This window comes from Camelus dromedarius, chromosome 6, assembly GCF_036321535.1.
Source record: "Camelus dromedarius isolate mCamDro1 chromosome 6, mCamDro1.pat, whole genome shotgun sequence".
In the NCBI taxonomy this organism is placed as follows: Eukaryota; Metazoa; Chordata; class Mammalia; order Artiodactyla; family Camelidae; genus Camelus; species Camelus dromedarius.
In genome coordinates, this window is record NC_087441.1 from 51,179,308 (window position 1) to 51,200,652 (window position 21,345).

General features: G+C 32.6%; 1 protein-coding gene and 1 long non-coding RNA gene across 6 annotated transcripts in view; one reads left to right on the forward strand and one right to left on the reverse strand.

Annotated features, from left to right (window-relative positions):
- The window catches only part of ASCC3 (activating signal cointegrator 1 complex subunit 3), a 302,695-nt gene that overhangs the window by 229,770 nt on the left and 51,580 nt on the right, over window positions 1-21,345 (forward strand). For all 3 annotated transcript variants that reach the window (XM_010989648.3, XM_031456078.2, XM_064486823.1), the window contains 6 exons: window positions 740-877; window positions 957-1,077; window positions 2,015-2,147; window positions 5,264-5,389; window positions 10,525-10,636; window positions 10,833-10,967. In XM_010989648.3, coding sequence (XP_010987950.2) covers window positions 740-877; window positions 957-1,077; window positions 2,015-2,147; window positions 5,264-5,389; window positions 10,525-10,636; window positions 10,833-10,967 — 765 coding nt within the window. The remainder of the gene's footprint in view (window positions 1-739; window positions 878-956; window positions 1,078-2,014; window positions 2,148-5,263; window positions 5,390-10,524; window positions 10,637-10,832; window positions 10,968-21,345) is intronic.
- The window catches only part of LOC116154358 (uncharacterized), a 90,494-nt gene continuing 87,224 nt past the window's right edge, over window positions 18,076-21,345 (reverse strand). For all 3 annotated transcript variants that reach the window (XR_010381297.1, XR_010381296.1, XR_010381295.1), the window contains 2 exons: window positions 21,135-21,206; window positions 18,076-20,129 (listed from right to left, as the gene is read on the reverse strand). This is a non-coding gene — a long non-coding RNA (uncharacterized LOC116154358). The remainder of the gene's footprint in view (window positions 20,130-21,134; window positions 21,207-21,345) is intronic.

The following is a 21,345-nucleotide window of genomic DNA, read 5'->3' on the forward strand; positions in this document are numbered from 1 at the left end:
AACTGGGTAAAAGTATTATGCCATGTGAAGGACAAGGGGTTGACACCCTTAATACATAAAGAGCTATTACAAACCACTAAGAAAAAAGGCCATTACATCTACTCCATAAATGAAAAAATAATTTACAAAAAAAGCAGATCATAAATATAAAAAACATTAACTCCACTATTGATCAAAATAAATAAAAAGTAAACAAAAATATGCCAGTGTGATTTTTTTTTTAAATGAAGAAACTGAGGCTCAGAGAAGCTATGTGACTTTCCCCCAAGTCACTAAGTTCAATGAGAAAGCCTAAATTTAAATGATTACTATTTGATAGGATTATGACTGATTTTTTCCATTAATTTTTTGGCTGTATTTTCTAAATTTTTATCACTGAGCCAAAAAGATAGAAGTCTTTTCTATAACGAGATAAACAGAGACACTGAAACATTTTAGGCAATATTACATCCTTTTTAATAGTTGTTACTCATTAAAGGGTAATGAGTAACATTTTTTTTCCTTGTTGCATAAAAATAAGATGGATGACATTTAAATTTTAATTAATTTAGAATATACGTTCTCACTGAGTAGATATTCTTTCTTCTAATTTAACTTTAATCATAACTGCAGATGGGACTTACATTTTTATGCCCATATAGCATAAGAAGCAAAAAACAAAAGTAATCAAATACAGTCTTAATAAGGAAAAATTTAAAGCTCATGCATCTACATCTTGTAATTGTGTTTTTATTTGCAGATGGAGAACATCATTGGAACAGTAAGAGATTCCAACCTGAAGCTGACACTTGCTTTTGGAATAGGAATGCATCATGCTGGATTACATGAGAGGGACCGAAAAACTGTAGAGGAACTGTTTGTAAACTGTAAAGTCCAGGTATTTTTTTTCTAGATATTTAAAGTAACTTAAAAGTTATATTTTAGTTAGATATAAGATATTACCTTTTATTTTTTAGGTTCTTATTGCTACAAGTACGTTAGCCTGGGGTGTAAACTTTCCAGCTCACTTAGTAATTATTAAGGGAACAGAATATTATGATGGAAAAACAAGACGATATGTGGATTTTCCTATTACAGGTAATATGTTTAAATTTACAGATACATTAAACTTCTGTTTTAGTCTTATTAATTTGAACCTGCATGAATTAAATTTTAGAGAATTGGTCATATAGGATGAGCAAATTGTAAAAATTTTGTTTCCAGTAAGAATATTACTCAAATTATTGAGCTGTTTTATTTACTTTTACTTACCCAATTTGTTAATGAATGTTGAAAGCATAAATAGTGGTTTTAAATTCATAAATAGATAAAAGTACTGATTAGCAGCTATTAGTGACTTAATAAATTATAATTAAACATTATGTTTAATTTTAAATCTATTTCACTAAATATGATATTTCCATAAGACTTCTAGAACTAAAGCTCTAATTGCTATAATTCGTGCATAAATAGTCTATTTATATTTTAAAACTTGATAAAAGCATTTTCCAGTGAGTTGTGAACAGGGAAACACCAAATGTATATTTGATTTCAATGAATACATTTAAAACCTATATCAATTCTAAATTATGACTTACTTTAGAGACTCCAGCAGTATAAAAGAAAGGAATTGTATACCATGGGTAGAAGGAGGGCAAGGCCTAAAATGACCCAGTATTCATTGGGAAAATTAATCAAATGAATCTGCTGAAGAGGTTTTTCTATGTGTTGCTGTCTCCTGTTTGATTATAATAAGTTATATCTCTGAAATAGCATTTTTAAACATTTAACTAAAGGAACCTTTGATCTTCCTTACTTTTATAAGTAGTAAGACTCTTGGGGATTCAATTTTCTATCATAGTGGAGTGGTTATTTAATTATTAGGGAACTCAGTAGGCATCAGAGGTATGGCATCCATGGTCTTAAAATACTCTACATCCTTTATTTTATTGTGTTGTAGAAACATGCCATAATCCACAAATATTTCTGATACTATGTGCCACATTACATAATACCTCTTGTTCTCTTTTTATAGATGTCCTCCAGATGATGGGGCGTGCTGGGAGGCCCCAGTTTGATGACCAAGGCAAAGCTGTAATTCTGGTTCATGACATAAAGAAAGACTTTTACAAAAAATTTCTTTATGAACCTTTCCCAGTAGAATCAAGGTAAATTTGGCTGTAGGTTAATTTAAATGGATTATGCCATCACAGGTTGATATTTTTTGTCATTACATTTTATTAGATAAAAATCACTGAAACTTTTAGTTCAGAAGAATTACTTGAAGAGAAACAAGACATTTATTACTGTAAGACAACATTCAATTATAATTTTTACTTGAAAAAAAAAACTTTTTAAAGGAAGCAGTGCAGTATCTTGTTTAGTCACATTGACCCTAGAGCAAGACAACCTGAGTTCATCTCTAAGCTGTCTGCCACTTATTTGTCTGATCTTGAGCAAGTTATTTAATTCCTCAGTGCCTTAGTGCACCCATCTGTAAGACGGAGGTAATAGCAGTACTGTCTCATAGGGTCCTTGTCTTGATCAAATGTATAGTGCTTGGCACAGTGTCTGTCACATAGTAAGCATTTAATACAGCATTAGTTTGGTATATGTTTTGTAGTACATTAAGAAATAAATATCCAAAATAAAGCAATTAGCAGTGAATAATTTAGGCTGGTGGCCTGTTTCAGAATTGTCACACACTTCTTTTGAATCCAGTAACTGCCACCCCTTTAGCAAAGTCTTCCCTCATTTTCTCAGCTGAAAATAACCTTTTCTCTGTCAGATTTTTACATTATTTTTAATATTTATCACTTGCTACTTTTCGTCATAGTCTTTTTAATATACTGTATCACCTTTACTACAGTCGAACTAAAAAGGAAAAAACATTTCTAATTTATACTGTAGTTATTGGTTATTTTTACTCTGTTACAAGTTCTACTAATGTTTATTTTCCAAACTTTGGAAAATATAAAGACATTTAATATTGTGGGAGATAGCTAACACTGTGCTAAGAGAACATCTATGGCCATAAATATATATTTTTTAAAAGAAAGAGTGAAAAATGAACTATCTAAGTATCCATCTCAAGAATTTGGAAAAAAAATGGGCAAATTGAACTCAAAGAAAGGAGAAGATAGGAAAGACAAGAGGAAGAATTAATGAATTGAAACCAAACATACATTAGGGAAAAAAAATCAACAAAACCAAAAATTAGTTCTTCAAAAAGAAGAATAATATTGATAAACCTTTAAGCCTAGTCAAGACAAAAAGAGAGATGGAACAATGCAATATCAGGAATCAAATGATACAACAGAAATTAAAAAGATATTAAGATATTATTAAAAACTTTATGAAAATATTTTTAAATTTATTTCAAATGGTAAAATTTTTTTTAACTTACTGAAACTGACACAAAGAAATAGAAAAATTTAAAGTCTCTTATCTATCAAAGAAGTTGTATTTAAAATTTAAAATCTTTCCACAAAGAAATGTTCTGACCCAGATGCTTCACTAGTGAATTCTTTATAACATTTAAAGGAAGAAATAAAATCAGTCTTACATGAACTCTTCTTATAATAGTAGAAAAGATAGTAGGAATATTTGCCAACTTATTTTATGAGACTAAAATACCTTGATACCAAAACCTGATAAGAAATTTGCAAGATAGGGATATAACAAGGCTGTGTCTCTCATGAATATAGTTGTAGAAATCCCAAATGAAACATTAGTAAATCAAATCTAGCGATGTATAAAAAGATAATACATTACAACTAGATGTAGATTATTCCATAAATGCAAAGATGACTTATTATGTGAAAACGAATATAACTCACCACATTAGCAGGGAAAAAATTAGAAAAATTATATGATTATTTTATAGATGTTTAAAAAAAAAGAAGCATTTGGTGAAATTCCACACCCATTTGTAATAGAAACTCTTAGCCAACAGAAATATAAGGAAATGTTCTTATTCTGATGAAGAGTGTCTACCAAAAATCTACTGCAAACTTCATGATTAATGATTCAATCTTGAAAGCTTTCCCTTTGAGCTAGGAAATGGTACAGGGATGTTGTTGTCACCTGCCAGCAAGCATTGTGCCAGAGACTGCCATTGCAGTAAGGAATATGCAGAAAAGAAATAAAAGTCGTAATATATATCCTTTTGAGCAAGAAAAGTGACTAAAAATCACAAAAGGAAGACTTCTGGGCTGCTGGTAGTGCTTGCTCTTAGTATTAATTACACAGATGTATTCACATTGTGAAAGTTATTTGCATTGTATTTGTGTAATTCATGTAATTTTTTTATATAGGTACTTCAGTAAAAAATTAAAAATTTGTGCTTTGATATGACTACTGTTAATATTTTATCTATCACAGAGTATATATACAGAATTTATATATTAACTTCTCTGTTAACAGGCATTTAGAGAGTTTCAATTTTTTCTTCTTACATATATTGTTGCAGTGAAGTATTTTGTTTCCCTGTTATAACCTGTAAATGTTTCCCTATCAGATGATAATGAAAAAGTGAAATTGCTGGGTTACAGTGATTGTTCAAACAGATGTTGCCAAGTTGCCCTCTAAGCTGGCTATATGGATTTATACTCTACCCCTGGTGACTTGAGAGTAATATAGCAATTTTTAAAATTCAATTTATTATGACCGTTTTCTCACATTCTTAAAGCATCCTTGGCAAAAGCTTTTTTATACCTCCCATATTGTTCCATGTATAATTGACATAGCCTTTTCTTTTGTTGGGCATTGCTTCCTTTTTTTGTATTTTACGTAAGAAACTAAAATGAACATTTTATTGTGCCAGTCTTTCAACACATCTGACCATCTCTGTATATTCTACAACACCCAATACAATTATGTCTTGTATGACTGAGCTTAATAGTCAATGAAGGAATGAAGAGAGTATCTTTCCTCTAGCATAACTATCACACCTGTCTTGCCAGCTCTCCTTTCATCTGCCTCAGTATTATTCCCTACATACTCCAATACCCTGCAAGTATGCCCCTCTGTACTCCAAGGTTTATTGTCTCCTGTCTGCTCTTACCTTGGCTCTCATCTCCTCCTCCTCAAAGTTACTAGCTCCCTTCCTGTCAGCCTGTGTTTATTTCCACCTAGCAGTTCACTTCCCCAGAATTATATACAAATTATACAAAACACATTTATTTTATATCCTGGAACATGAAATCTGAGTCTTCACTATGTGAGATAAAATGTCTTTCATTTAATATTTATGTATATTTCCCACATCTTGTTCACTCTGTAGCTTATTAGGAGTGCTCTCTGACCATTTAAATGCAGAGATTGCTGGTGGTACAATAACATCTAAGCAAGATGCAATGGATTATATCACCTGGACTTACTTCTTCCGACGTCTTATCATGAACCCCAGGTAAGCGAAGGGCAACTGTTTATCTTTCTTTTTTGTAGTGAAAGAAAATATGTTTGAGAGTAATAATTTCTAAATTCAGGTACATAACAAGGACATCCTGGGTATATGAATTTGCCCAGAGAGATGGTATTTCTAATATGATCACAATGTATTATGATACATTAGAAAATAATTGTGTGCATTTTATTAGCTTATTTTAATTAACTTAGAATATTCTCAAGAAGTTTGCTCTGTAGTTAGGGAAACAAGACACCTCAAATCATTAAGAAATGTGCTCAATTAAATTACATGGTAGTGACTGACTTGGGTGCAGCTGGAATTCAGAGAAGAGGGTGTGGGTCCTGATCAGATCACTTTTCCTTCCTGAACCAGTCTCTGTGTGGATCTTTCTTTACAGTCTTGTTTGTAGCAGCACTATTCTGCCAGTCTCCAGGTCATTTTCAGTGACAGTTGCTTCATGTAGGGGTTCTTTTTAATTCTTTTTAAAAATTTCTACTTTTTAGTTAGGTGTGAGGGGCTTGTATACACACTTGGGTGCATGTATGTATGTGTAACAAGGAGAAACTGTGGTTTATTTAAAATAGAAAAAGCGAAGACCATTCTCGAAATACAGTCATATATAGAAAATAATATGACCCAATTCTTCAACCCCCTTCATTTAATCGTATTGATTAAATTGATAAATCATACTTGTAAAGCACCTCCACCACACCACCATCACAAATAAAATTTATGTTGAGAAAGAATTCAGTTCCTGGGTTGTTCTTTATATGTCTTTGTATATTCTTATGTTTTTGATACTATATATATGTATATATATATATACACACACACACACACACATATATACATATATAAAGATACATATTTATATGTGTAAATATGTATGTAGACACATACATATGTACATTAGTTTGTTCAGATATATATAAACACATGTACTGGTGTATCATGAAATATAATATATTTCAAATCGAGTTCTGGATTCAATTTGTATGTTCAATTTTACTCTCTGTTTTCCCCTGAGAAAGCTTCTAAATATTTCTAAGGCAAAAAAAAAGTAGTTTCAGCTGTCCCTTAAACCACTTTCATTATTTGTGTCATTATTACTGCTGCATAATCTGAACATAAAAAAACATGGTGCTGTAACAAATGACTTCCCAGTTCTGACAGTTATAGCAGCAGCATTTCAATACCGATGAAAAATTTCCCAGCGAGATCTCTGGCCAGGTTTACATAAACCAAAGAAGAAATGGCTGCCACTATTCACATTAAATCCAAACTGTTTAGTGTAACTTTATGTTTTACATTACAATAAAATCCCTTTCATTTTCAGCTGGTGAAATTTCATCCTTGTTAAGGTTGGAATAAGATAACTAGAGGTTTCACATGTAGTATTCTTGGTTGTCCTTGTATAAGATCTTTTAAAGCTAATTTTTTAAAAGTTGTTTTACCTTTTGATTGTTTAAATTTAATGAACTTTGTAAATTTTTATGATAGGGAGAGGTTTGTTATGACTTTTTCCCAATGGACTGCTAATAGAAGTTAGCTTGTCTAGCCCATGTGCTGGATGCTGTCACTATCAAACTGCCTTTGACTTTCACACCTCTCAGGGGACTAGTAATTGTTGTGTTCAAACAGCCTGTAATTGTGATCCCGCTGGCTTTCTCAGTACGCTTCTGGCTATTAGAATCATTAAACAACTCAGCACCTGTTAACAGCATTGTAAATATTCAACCCTGCTTGTGTGCAGGTTGAGTCCAATATAGAGAAATCTTACAGAGCTCAGCCTCATAAATTAGAGCCTCTGACAAGTCAATTATTGTGAAACTGGGTTTCTCTGTGAAATAAATGAAATAGCATGCTGACAAAAAGGTAGGCTGTCTGTTTATGGCAAAGAGAAGATAATGACATGATGATTCAATGCAGTGAGCTTGAAACTACATTGTATCCTTTATCTATAATTAAAGTTTTATAATATTTCTGCTTTAATAACCAGTAAATTATAAATTTTGTACTGTGGAGAGTGAGTCATGAAAACAAACCTTTTTACTTAGCTGTTGCATGCTTTTTCAAGTTAATAAAGTGATTATTGAAATTAATAATGTGTAATGTTTTAAGCTAAATGCTTATAATTATTTAAGCTAGAAATTGCACGGTGACTGAAAAGTTCACATGTTTGAAGAGAAGGCCAGATAAGGCTACTAATGAAAATCATGTAAATATAAACTCTATCCTTTATTCACAGAATAGTGTCAGAATATATTCTCTCCCAATTTATTTGACCTAAAAAAAAATTCCATTTCCATTTACTTTTATTACTTTGTAGTATCTTATAAATTATATATCTAATTAAGATGTAGCAATCTTACTTTTTTTATGGATTTAAAAAATTTAAGTAACCTTGGAAACTCAGTTCAAATATTAACAAAGAATAATACTTGGTATAAATCAATAAAATCATATCACTAACAAAAATAGATGCATTTTAGTATTTGTGCTGGCTGCACAGGAGAAAAGTTTTTAGTGATTGAGATTTTACTGTTATATTCAAGAATATAACATGTTAACCAGCATTCTCTGTTTTTAAAGTTGTCACTTTTAAAAACAAAGTCATCCCTTTTATATGCCACAATATCTGAAGAAAACAATTTTCGGGAATTTTTACATTCTAGATTACCCCCAAATATCATAAGGATGAAAGTTTTGATATTGAATAAATTGAATGTCAGTTCAGTTAAATTGAATCTTTTTGTTTCCTCTCCAATGCAAGATAATAAGAAGGTTGGTGAGCACATTGGAAAAGAACAACTATATTAAATATCAGTGGAAGTTTTTAAAGTTATTCTATTCAAAGAATGCATTCATTTTTAGCAAGTTAGATTATGAATAATATTTTAGTGTAGTCATCAGATAATTGCTGTAGTCTCAGAGCTATGATTTTACTTGATTTTTTTGGTGGGGGGCAGCTCATTTTAAATGTTTAAAAAATGTTTACCCTGACTGTACCTTATCTGGATAAAAGCCACAAATTAGTCTAAAAAATTTCCCAATAGATTTAAATAAACAAACTTCAGAAGGGATATTAGCCCATCAAAATATCTTATAAATACATAAAACAATGGGTAAATATTGAAAAGGACCTATAATTTTTGGAGAAAAGTTTTTCTCATTAATGGTTTTAAATATTACTTGTAAGTATACCAATTTATTCATTAAAGCATAATATTGTGAAGCTGGCATTTCAATTACACTTATAGGAGAATGGCTTATGGTAATCAGTAGCAGCAACCATGAGATTGTTTTTGGTTTCAAATGGCTAATAAATTTATAAATAAAAAGGGAATTATAACTTTTTGGTTTTCATGGTATTATTATTTTCATAGTGTCTTCCTGCTGTAATTTTAATTGCATAAAGAATAGCTTGATTCTTGTCCTGCAAGTAGTACTTCTTATTCAAGTACACATTTTCACTAATTTTTTCAATTTAGAAATAACTTTATCAACTCTGCATTAGTCCAGACAGCTGAATATAGTATTGGAAAACTTGTAGGCTTAGCAAGCTGAAAGAATGTGAAATGTAAAGTAAGCACTTATATTGTAGAAAATTTGGCTGATAAATTTCGTTTGTTGCGGTCAAAATGAAAGACAAAAAATATTGTTAGTAATTTGGACCACCTTTGGGAATCTGTCTCTTTATGGGGCTTTGAATATCCAGAATTTTTATTTTCACCTCTAATGCAGAATAAATTACTCTAATTATATACTCCTTCTTAGTCATAATACAGGATAAAGGAAGCCTTTTCTTATGGTTTCTAATGCTGGTTTTTCACCTTCACATATGTCTGGTTAGATAAAATTCTGTACGTTTTGTTTAAATTAATGGCAGCACAGATCTGTCTGGTATTTATCTGTTCGTTGATAAATATTGCTTTATTTTGGTCTATGAAAAGAACTTTTCTAGGGAAAGTTTTCTAGGAAAGGCAATAATTTCTCCAAAGACTAAAATTTAAAGTAACTATTTCACTTTTATGAAAATTAAAATCCTCAGCATATAATTATGATTTACAGTTATTTTCCCAAATAAGTAACCTATTATTAATCCATATTCATTGAAGACTCTCATATTTGGGTATACCTAGCCATTTAAGCTAATGTCTCTTTCTAGTGAAAATATATCCTCCCATGATTTAAGTCCTGCTTTGTGTATTTTTAAATAAATGTTTATAGAAATACTGACCCCAAATCTTTCCCTTTGAAGAAAGGAAAAAAGTAATCACCATACTTGGCAAGTTGTGGTTTCTTTTAGGCCTCTCCCATTTGAGACTGTTAACACTTTCTGCCCCAGGTTCTGACTGCCCTCTTCCTAATCCTGTACAGATATAAGCCCTCGTGCTGGGGCTTCAGAGATGAGAGTCTGTTCTCTGAAGCCTGTTCCTTGATTTGGATGGAGGTAGGGCACGTAATTCTCCATGCTGACTAGGGGACAGGGTTCACCCAGCAGGAATTCGAGATCTTCCATGGCTGCAGCACAGTCCCTCACCTCTTGGATCTGTTCCCAGGCACAGATTCCTGGTGTTCTTAGGGTTTTGCCAAAAACATCTTGGAGTTAGAGAGAGGAGCATTCAGGTGAATTGCATGTCCTTTGGCTTTTTACTTAGAAAATATGTGGAGCTGAACTCTTATATTTTCTGTAGAGATAAAGCTTAATTAGAATGCTTTTTTGTTAACATGATGATGTCTCTTCTAATCTTGGATATTTATTCTTTATGCATTAGGGGAACAACAATTGACTAAATTTCCTAAAGAACTCATCTACCACCCAAATCCATAGTTCTTTGAGTTTTTTAAAGTTACTGAGGATGAGTTGTTACATACAAAAGGGAATTATACATTTATATATAAAATGTTTACATATTTTTAACATATTGCCATTGTTCATCAGTGTTGGCAAACCTTAGTGTGGGGCTTTTGATCTGTAAAATGGAAATGGTAGTTTTGCATTTGCTTTATTTCATTAATTTGCTATAAATGTAATTATTTTGTGGAAATTCTAAAATGAACAATGTGAAATTGAAGTGACCGTTTTAATAGGAAATATCTTGAAACAAATAATGACCTCACTTGTTTTCTAGCTACTACAATTTGAGTGATGTGAGCCATGATTCTGTGAACAAGTTTCTGTCCAGTCTGGTTGAGAAGTCCCTGGTTGAATTGGAACATTCCTATTGTATTGAAATTGGAGAGGTACGACTGGATCACATACATTTCAATTGAAGAGATTGCCCAGCTTTGTAACAATAGGACTTTTTCTTCTAGTGATAACCAAAAATGTTAATGAAACTGTTGCAGTAGCAACCTGCAATATGAATTTTAATTTTATGAATGTATGCACTTCTGTTGTACTTTTTATTTATGTCATTTTATCTTTCTTTGGAAATAGGATAATCGGAGCATTGAACCTCTGACATATGGCCGGATTGCCTCTTACTACTACTTGAAGCACCAAACAGTTAAAATGTTCAAGGAGCGTTTGAAACCAGAATGCGGCACCGAAGAATTGCTCTCAATTCTGAGTGTGAGTTTCATGATTTTACTGCATTATTTTTAATATAAAGAGATTATATTTTATATATTTCATACCTTCCCTTCTTTTTTTTAAACTCAGATATATTTTTTTCTTTTATTACCTTTTTATTGAGGTATAGTCGGTTTCCTTCCCTTCTAATTTGGGTGTTAAATTGTTGCCGTCTGGTTCCTCTTGAAATTTGGCAGAAACTATTGATACAGTTTTCCTCTGTCAGACAAGATCACTGCAAAAGCAACATATCTGGAACAAGTTCCCCATAGATAAGGTGACCATGTAATTTATCATCCAAACCTGGGTCCCTCTGTGAATGGAATGGGGCACTGTTAACACTTAAGCCAGGATAATAGCTATAGACTGGGCTCCTCTCAGCAGCCAGGTGCCCACCCTATCCTTCAATGTAATAACTTGTTTGAATTATAATCGAAGGCTTTTCTTATTGCTGTTTTTGGGTAGTTCTTATTGAACCTACAATGTTACTGAAATTTCTTTACATAAAGATCCACGAGATTAAGCTCTCTTAGAATTAATTGCCAGAAAAACTTTTTTAACTCCTCCCATTCCCCCTTCCCAAAAAATATACAATCCGATTTATCACATGGTAAAAAACTATACTGTGTTGACATTTTTTTTTTTTACCAAGAAGCTTAGAACTGAACTTAATATTAAAGTTAAAATTACTATTAGGAGTATCTTCTCCACTTCTTTTCTGCATACTGTGTATGTTATTATTTCTCTTTGTTGACTTTAAATGTAATAATTTACCATAAAACTTTGTTGGCACGTTAGTCAGGATATAATATATGTTATAAGTAAATATTGTGTATTATTTTACCCTTCAGATGTGTTGGTGCTTTCTTAAAAAGTTAAGACCCATTGGACTATAAAGTCTTTAAGGTCCTTCTCTTATAAATTCACTGATTCTGCTGTGGTTCACTTACTAGCTTTTTTCCTACCTCTGCTATTTATCATTCTCAGTTGGCAGCAGTATCTCATTCACAGTTTCCTAATTTTTCAGTGTTTTCCTTTGAGGAACTAGTGTATAGATTCTGTGTGTGGCATAGGGCCTCATACGTTGTAATGAGTCCGAGTTTGTTAACAGATGGATGTGTGGGTCCTGTATGAATCAGTTTTCTGTTCACTCTACAGAAATGAGTACAGGGTTACAGTATATGAGGCAGCTCTCAAAAAAATGATTTTTTTTGTCAAATTGACGATTCATTTCTGAGGTAAGAATTTTTTTTTTTAATGAAGAATTTCTTTTAGATTTCCAAGAATGAGGTTTTTATCATTTCTTAGACAGTCATAAAAACAGGATTTATGTGGAGGAAAGACAGTAAAATAATGGTTAATTAATTTTGGCAAGCATCTTAAACTAGTATCTGTTAGATTTAAGAGTATAATGTTTCTTTCATGTTTATTTGCCTTATTATATTACCTAATCTAGTCTTTTAAAGTACTTAGGAACACATTATAATAGCTAACACCTTTGAGCACTTTTCATGTGCCAGGCACTATTCTAGGAACTTTACACTGAGAAAATCATTTAATCCTAACAACGACCACTCATTTGATATCAATAGCGTCCCATTACTATTCCCATTTTACAGATTAACCAACTTGTCCAAGGTTGCAGAGCAAGTGAGTAGTTTACAGTCTAGCATCTGAGTATGGGCTCTAACCCCCGCACTGCTGCATCTCGTGTCTCACTCACAAACACACACACACACACACACACACACACACACACACACACACAAAGATGTGGGAAACACTGAGGTGGGAGGTGCAAAGTATGTCATGTTAAGACTAGATGCACATTGTAAAGGTTTGTGAAAACCATATGCCTGTTACATTCCGTATCCCCTTCCACCACCCTAAGAAAGCCTCCAAGTGTATATATAATACCAAGAGGACTCAATCATTTTCTCTTCAGTCTTCTCTACGAAAAGGCATTGATCAGAACCAGAGGTTTGTCGCATCCTTTCACCAGCCTCTTTCTTTCCAGCATTACACTGCCTAAAACCAGTTACACTGATCTCATGGTATATCATTATTAAAATAAAGTCAGCTCTTTGGTAACTAAACAAAACAAATTATCTGCAGATTTATATGTGCAGGTGTGATGTTCTAAGAATTGCCACAGAATGTTGCCCATCATCAAAAAGAGTCTCTAAAAACAAAACAGAATGTAGTATTCTGTCTGCTCGTTAATCTTCCCTGTGCACGAGATTTGCTATGTACATTTCTCTTGGCCCGACATCAAAAGAACATCAGGGAGAAAGTTTGAATGAGCCCAAGTGAGCCATTCAAATGACTAGGACATTTCAGTCTAGAAAGGTTTTGAATCAGGTAACAGACATTAAAATCATGAGCTATATGAATGGAGGCCCTCTTTAGATCATGAACAAAATTATCTTTTTTAATTAATAAGAAGTTCTATCTGATCTTACAAGTAATAACTCAGAATTTGTTACTTCACTTGATGGATATAATATAGGCCAAAAATATATAGATTCAAAAAGTGCTGGAAAGACTTTATTAATAATAAAACTACTAACGAACTGAAAGAGAACAAGAGATTGTGCCTGTCGTATTTGGTGTGATAGATGCTGGACATTCTGTTACAGATCAAGGGAGGTAGGGACCAGGGTTAGATAAAAGTGTGTCATCTTCATGGTATTTTTCTCTTGGTCCATCAGATACTTGGAGTATCTTTTATCCTTCAGAATATTGGGTCCAGGGGGTATTTGTTTCTCTAAGTGTGACAGTCTGTTTCACCTTTAGGAACTAATTCCTGTTGATTATTACTCCATTATTTGTAAAATTTTATCTCAGTTAATACTGAAATAGAAAACACAGTTTTACTAATGTTTTTTTCTCTACTAACACCTCTTTTGAGACCTGCATTTTCACTTACTCATCTTCTTCCTAAGAAATTGTCCTACTTCTGGCTTACATTTTTAGATGTCATTATCTTTAAGTGATAATCAGATACTCTATTCTAGGTGTAAGGCTGAAGGTTGTGTTGAGCCTATTTCTCTTCACTTATTCTATGATAGCAACTCATTTATTTAAATCTTGTCTTTCCAATACATTCGTCAAAAAAATAATAACTACTACCTTTTGTGGAGCACCTACTACATGCCAGGCATTTAATATATGTTATTTGTAATCATCAAATAACACTTCATGGTAAATGGTAATATATAGAAAATGAAATTGAGGTTTAATGAGGTTATTCACATTTTCCCAGGTTCTATAGAATGTAGCTCTTTAGAATTCCTTTCCCTATACCCTACTTCCTCTCCTAGACATATTTTATCCTTATCCTATGATTTAATTCCAACTGTAAAAAAAAAGTTAAAGAATTGAAATGTAAAGATACATACTTTTTAAAAGTCAATTAAGAAGCAGAGTTACTTTTAAAATTATGTGTGACCTTGTGATTTAGAATTATAGGTATTAAGTGCAGATGTTAATTACTGGCAAAATAATTATTTCAACATTCCTTATTGAAAACATATATTTTAAATTTTAAGCAATATGATGCTACTTGGAAAGGTTAGATATTTTGTAAGAACTCTTGCCAAGTTTTTTTTAACACCATGAATTAATAAGCTTCATAATTAAGGCAGCTGCTTCACACTTCTATTGTTAACCAGTGACATTACATCTGTCTTGCTCCATTGATGCCCTCCTCCTACTTATTGAAGCATTTAGCAGTTTTGGCAACAGGGATTACATGGCATGGAGTAAGTAGTCTAATTAGATATAAGTGAAAATCCTGAGGGAAAGGGACATTTAAAAAGTAATTTGAAGAATCTCTTAATGATGTTGGCACTGAAAGCCAAGTCTAGAGTAAAAGGTGCCTGTCATCATGGCACACAGGGATCATGATTTGATATATCCAGTGGACTTCTAGAGATAGCCTATTTTAAAAGAGTAATTGAAATGGAAAGATTTCAAAGTTAGGGAAAATGTATTTAAACATATTGAAAATTCATTTGAACATATTTTTTCATTTATTTGGACATATTTTTCATAATGTGTTTGCTGTAGTATTAATAGCTTTGAAAGAAAGCAAAATATGCCCCAAATGTATTTTGTCTCTAAATTGTCAATATATTTCTGAAAAAGATATGCTCAGTTGTTATGGTTCTTGTGACTACACAGAAACATGAGATTATATATCAAATATCCAATTTGAAAAGTTGTGAAATTCTTATTTTTCCACAAAGCCTTGGATATTGACTAAAAGTATGGGTTTTATGTGTCAATATAAAATAGAACCATTCCAAATTTAGAAAAGTATCAGGGCAATAGAATTTTTCTCTATTAATAAATTCCCACATTTGACAGTTCTCTGCACTGCTTTCTTTAAAAACAGTGATTCTTTCCTCTGTCCACATGTAGAACATTTTCAGTAATACAGTATTTTTAATGCTTGAATTTTGTCCTCTTTGGAACACAACCACACATCTTTCAGTTGAAAATTGCAAACATATCTTTCTTAAATATGAGCTTGGAAAAGTAAGTAAGAATTTTTTAGAGAGAGAAATTTTAAACAGAACAAATAAAAAGGACAAGCCAGATATGGATACCATTGGTAGGGGACCCAGGATGTAGAATTAAAGAGATCATTAAAGGAAGAATGGAAGGAAGGAAAGGTTAACCGAGTAACAGTGCACATCACCAACCTCATGGCCTTCCATTTCCAAATGACCTCCCGACAGTCACAGGATCCCATCTGCTACTCTTCATCACCCTAGTGAGGAAACCTAATGGGATCTCTTCCAGGGTTCATGAGGAGAGCTTCCCTAACCCTCAGGCCGGGGAGCTGCTTGGCATCTTTTGGAGAGGCACAGATGGCAAATGTCTTCAAAAAAAGTATCTTTCGACTTCTCTTGGTCTCTTTCCCTCGAGACCTCCCCTAGTCTCCATTATTTCCTAGCTTCTTGCTAGCTTTCTGGACTTACAAGCTTTTCTCAGCACAGAGAAAAGTGAAATATTTTCCTGATAAGTCTTCAGTCTCAGATCTGTTGTGATTTACTGGCTTCCTCTAAAGATTTTTAAGCTGATTATGTTCTGATGAGCGTAAAATACATGTGTAATATTATCTGAAATTTGCCCTGTTTTAAATTTTTGATACTTTTTAAAAAATTCCTTTTGGCTTCCCAAACTGGCCCACAGAATAACAACTGTCAATTACTAGAATTCTAAAGGTTGGCAGTTAAATAGGGCTATTAAGAAATGAGTTTAGATACCAAAGTATGAATAGCTTTAATATTTCTTTTATTATCACCTAATTTAACTTTCTCATTTTTTTCCAAAAACAAAGACCCAGTCTTGCCCAAAATGACACAATCAGTATGGAAAAAATAATATAAAAACTCAGCTTCCAAAGGGGAGAGTTGAAATTAGAATTCCTCTCTCTCAGCAACCTTTTAAATGCCCTTCTCTTTTTTTTCCCCCTTTGCAGTTTTGTACTTTTCTTTTTCCTCTTGTATTTTATTTAGCTCTTTTGCTTAAACTTACAAAGCAAGGTTATGTAAAAAGGATACATCATTAACCTTCTCAGCCTAACCTATCTATAAAAAATACTTTTGGCTTGTTGACATTTATTAACATTTGCCAAACATTCTATCCAATACTCAGTGTACTTGGGAGAATACCAAAGAAATAGAAGACAGACTTGTATCTTGTAAGGAAATTTGTACTAGAGCCCAAAGAACCTAATAGAAACAAAGGAATATATCTGTCTCTTCTGCTGTTGCTGCTTAGTATAGTTTTGTCTGTGCCCAGGAAGGGTTTAGTCCTACTCGTGGCATTCAAGGCAGAAGAGTTGCTGCTGTTGTCCTCAAAAGTCAGAGTTCTCAGCCTGGCCCAGGGGCAGGATTGGATCACCAAGCTCCTGGGGGTCAATGTTAAAAACATTTGCAGAGGGAGACTTCATTTAGGCAGTTTTAAATTATAAATAAAATATTGAGTGGTTTCATATAAATTAAGTTATATTTATAAAACTCCAGGGTAGTTTGCTTTTCTGGGAACCCTATCATGAATCACTTGGCAAAGTAAATCATTGTTAATTTGGTTTGGAATATATGTTTGTTTATCATTGGTAGTAACTCTCTGCTTAACTTAATGATACTATAACTATTTAGAATTGTCAGTACACAGGCAATCACATTGGGGAAATAAAAATATAATGAAAATAACACTGAAGATTATTATCTTTCTGGGAATGAAATCTCTTCCCTAAATTCTAACCATTTACCACTTCATTCTAGTTTGACTAGGCAGAGGATTGTTTAGACTATAAAAATAAGTGGAAAATAAATAGAAACTGTGATAGTGGATAAAACATTTTAAAATAGAATTTCCATATACCAGAAATTGGTTTCTGCTCAAAATGTTTAATTTCATCCCAATAAAGTTTAAGTACTCTAAAATTACTGTTAGGGTTTCATTGGTCCAGCAGGTGGAGCAGTTCTGAAATCAATGCTAGCTCCCTCCTCAATTAATAACAGTGATTAGAAGTATTCCAAAGCGTTCACGGTTCCTATCCTAAATATCTTCCCAGTAGAAATAATGTCAAAACATCACCTTTTATTTTCACAAAGCAACCAAATAGGTAAATAAGTGTAATGATTGCCGATACTTAAAGACAGCTAAATGTGCTTCAGTGTCATTTTCTGTGTAATGGAGCAAAAGAAAAATTAAATACCCTAAAAAAAAATTAAGTATCTTTCCCAACCTCCTACTGGTATAAGCAGAGTCCTTCAATATTACATTGTTTTGGAAGCGTGGAATTAAAAAAAAAAATAACCATAGAAATACTCCTTGGTGCTAAGGGACATAAAGCCCTTTAGCTTAACTAATATGCCAGGCTTTTTATGTAATAATGCAGAGAAACACAACAGAAACTTTTTTAACTGTATTAACACAGTTTCAGGTAAAATTTTTGTAAATTCTCTATTATAAATTGTGTTAAAGTATATTCTAATATGTGTTTAAAAACAGGCCATTATATTTAGTCATTTTCTTGTTTTATTGAATCTAGTTTTACAGATAATACTGCTTTTATAAGTTTCAGGTTTTTTAAATGAAAACAGTATAATTACCCTTTTTAATTTATTTGTTTAAACAATATTTATTCTTTGCCATATGTCCTTACTCTTACTAAATAATGCATTGTTCTCTCACCTCACTGGTTGTTATCAGACAACCCACTAGTTCTTATACATTAGCCATTATGTAGTCTGATAGAGATTTATATCTCCTGATCATTTTCTCACCAGTTTCTCATCCATTAATCCTTCTGAGTTGTTCTTTTTTCTGGTCATTGTGTTTTAAAGAAAAGAGCCTATAGTCCAAGTATAGAATAATTACATAACCATGACTTTTGTAATATCACCACCATAAATACCTTATGGAATTATTGAGAGGATTAAATTAGTTAATACAGGTAAAGCACAGAACAGTCCTTTGCTCATTTGCAGGACTTAGTAAATGTTAGCTAGCATTTTATTTATATTTTATTTATTTTTGTTTTGTGTTACATTTTAGTTTAGGTTTATTATTTGTATTTTGCTTTTGTTTTGCATTCAAAACTGCCTAACTCTAGATATCTTTACATTTTTAGGGATTCAGAACACTTAGTCTCTCTATCAGAAAGGCTGGCCTTATTGAACTTACTAAGACATATTAATATTTGGAGGAATGAAGAGTAGTACAGAGTCTGGGTTTCCTTATGATCCCAAGACAATTTTGCTCTCACCATAGCATGTATCCTTTAGTGAGTTTTAGTGTTGATTTTTTTTCCCCCTAAACATATGGTACCTTCATTTGAGAGATCTTGATATCCTTGACGATAATGTCATTTTATGAGTTTTCTCTCTTAGGTTGTTTTGCCCCTATTCCCTTTTTCCCTCTTCCTTTCTCCTCAGGTTAATATTTTACTAGAGGCCATGGCTCTGGGTTTTTGTGTACCATGGAGGAGTGACAAAGTCTGTAAAAGTAATGACTCCCCACTGCCACATTATGCTATCTCTAAATAAAAAAGCACTACGATTCTTTAATGAGACATTACCCTGGCTTCCAGACCAATGTCTGTGTTCCTAAGGGTGCTCATCTATTTATAGTTGTTAAAAACCACTTAGTAATTAGAAGAAATCATAAAGTAATTATGATTCGTAATAGTGATTATGGCTGGGTGATTACTCCTTCTCTAAGATGCTATGCAAATGGATTAGCACTTCTTTGAATTAGGAACTTGGGCTTGAAATCTATGAGGAAGCTGTATTAGTAAGAAAAATATTCTTTCTTTTGGGACTAAGGAGAAGGCTGTAAAACAGCCAGCAAGCCATTGGAATCTGGCTGAGAGAAAAATAAGGCAAATCAAATTGGCCATTTTATTAGGCATATACTCATCTGGAAAAATTCTCTTCCTTCAATTGCAGTTAAAGCTCTGGTCAATTTCATAGAGTTCATTAGTAATGCCAGCTCTAAACTGGGCTGTGATACTGAGTAGTTTCTCTTCCTGAGAACAGGCAAACGTTACACTAATACGATACTTGGGGAGACCATGTTTAAAGTCTAGGTACTTGCTCAATGTAGGTTTTCAAAAATTAGCATTTTGCTACCCAAATAGACGAAGTATTTCTTCATTTCAATTTCTAATGAGGAAATAAATGTCCATTCCTTTTATTATCTGCACTTTTATAATCCCTTCCTCTACTTCAGTTTTTTCTTTGCCTCCCATACTAGTTACACTTTCTCTTGCTTGTCCTTCATTTTCTCTTCTTTGGAAGCTTATCTGTTCAATACCTTTTGTTCTATGGATATTCTTAAATACACATTTTCAACAGGCCAGCAAGTATTTATTTAGCACCTACTGTGTTAAGTGCAAGAGAACAATGATAGTTAAGATATGGTTCCTGCTTTCAAGAGGGGAAAAGGCCTATGTCTAAGAAGTAATTATAGTTTGAGATTAACTGTTTTGAAAGTGTAAGTTATATCAGCATGTCCAGAGTATGCTGAAGGTCTAGTTATTAAGAACACGGGCTTTAGAGTCACACAGACCTGGCTCTGTCATTTTCTAGACATGTGACCTTGAGTTAGTCACTTAATCTCTCCAAGCTCCATGCTCATCTGTAAAATAAAGGGGAAGATTAAATAAAATAATGTGTAAAGCCTCAATACATATCTACCGTATGATAATCGTTCATGTCTTTTATTGCTAGTTTTCATTAATAATATTTTAATGTTGACAACACATTCTGGTTGTTGATGTATTACAATTTACACAAATTGTATCAACAGAGGACAAATATCATTATCTTCTTCTATTCAAAGAAGGCTTATAACAGAAGTTCTGATTCCTTAGCATGCCATATGAGATTGTTCTGAGCCTGGTCTCAGTATAGGTTGGAGTTAAAACAGCCTCCGTCTTCAACTCCCCTTCCTGTTTTGCCTCTCTGGAGCTCCTGCTGTTCCTTATGCCAAGAATGCCTCCCTCCCTAGCTTAGACAGGACAGTTTTCATACATTGGTCAAGACCCATCTCGCTTACCTGTGTGAAGCACTAACCAAATGAAAAGAAACCATTATAAAATCATAGGTTAAGGAGTAGTTTATTCAATAGATATTGTGGGGTAAATTGTATAACATTTTGGGAAAATATTCATTAGATTCTAATTTCATGGCATATACTAGAGAAAAATTCAGTCAGATGAGCCGAGAATAATATTTAAATTTCAAAGAGGGAGAGTGGACAAAACAAAAAGCATAAAGGAATAGAAGAAATTATAACAAGGAAATGGGTAGTTTTGCCTACATAAAAATATAAAATATGTGCATGCCTCTATATATAAAAATTTTAAAGTGTTAATATTTGTCATAATTATTTTAATTGTATCAAATGGGTAATATATTTTAATTTTTTAAATCAAAAAATTGAAAAAAAAAACCACTATGGCTCCAATGATAAAATGAAAAGAAGACATTAAATAACAACTTACAGAAGAATAAATTCATCTTTGACAAATATCAACAGAAAGTTCAACCTTCTCAGTAATCAAGGAAATGTGAATTGAAACAGAAATGGGAGTCTTTTGAGCCTATTAAATTGTTGGAAATTCAAAAGTATAATACTCACTGATGGCGAATGTGCTGTGAGTTGTGACATTCCCAGATGCTACTAAATGGAGTCTTTGTTGACCCAAACTTCCTAGAAAAAGAATTTTGATAATATCTATCAAAGTTTTAAAAAAAAAAAAGCTTTAAAAAATTTCCACTCTGGTATTGTAGTTTCATTTCTAGGTATCTATCTAAGGAAACAGGTGATATGTGCACAGATGTCCATAACA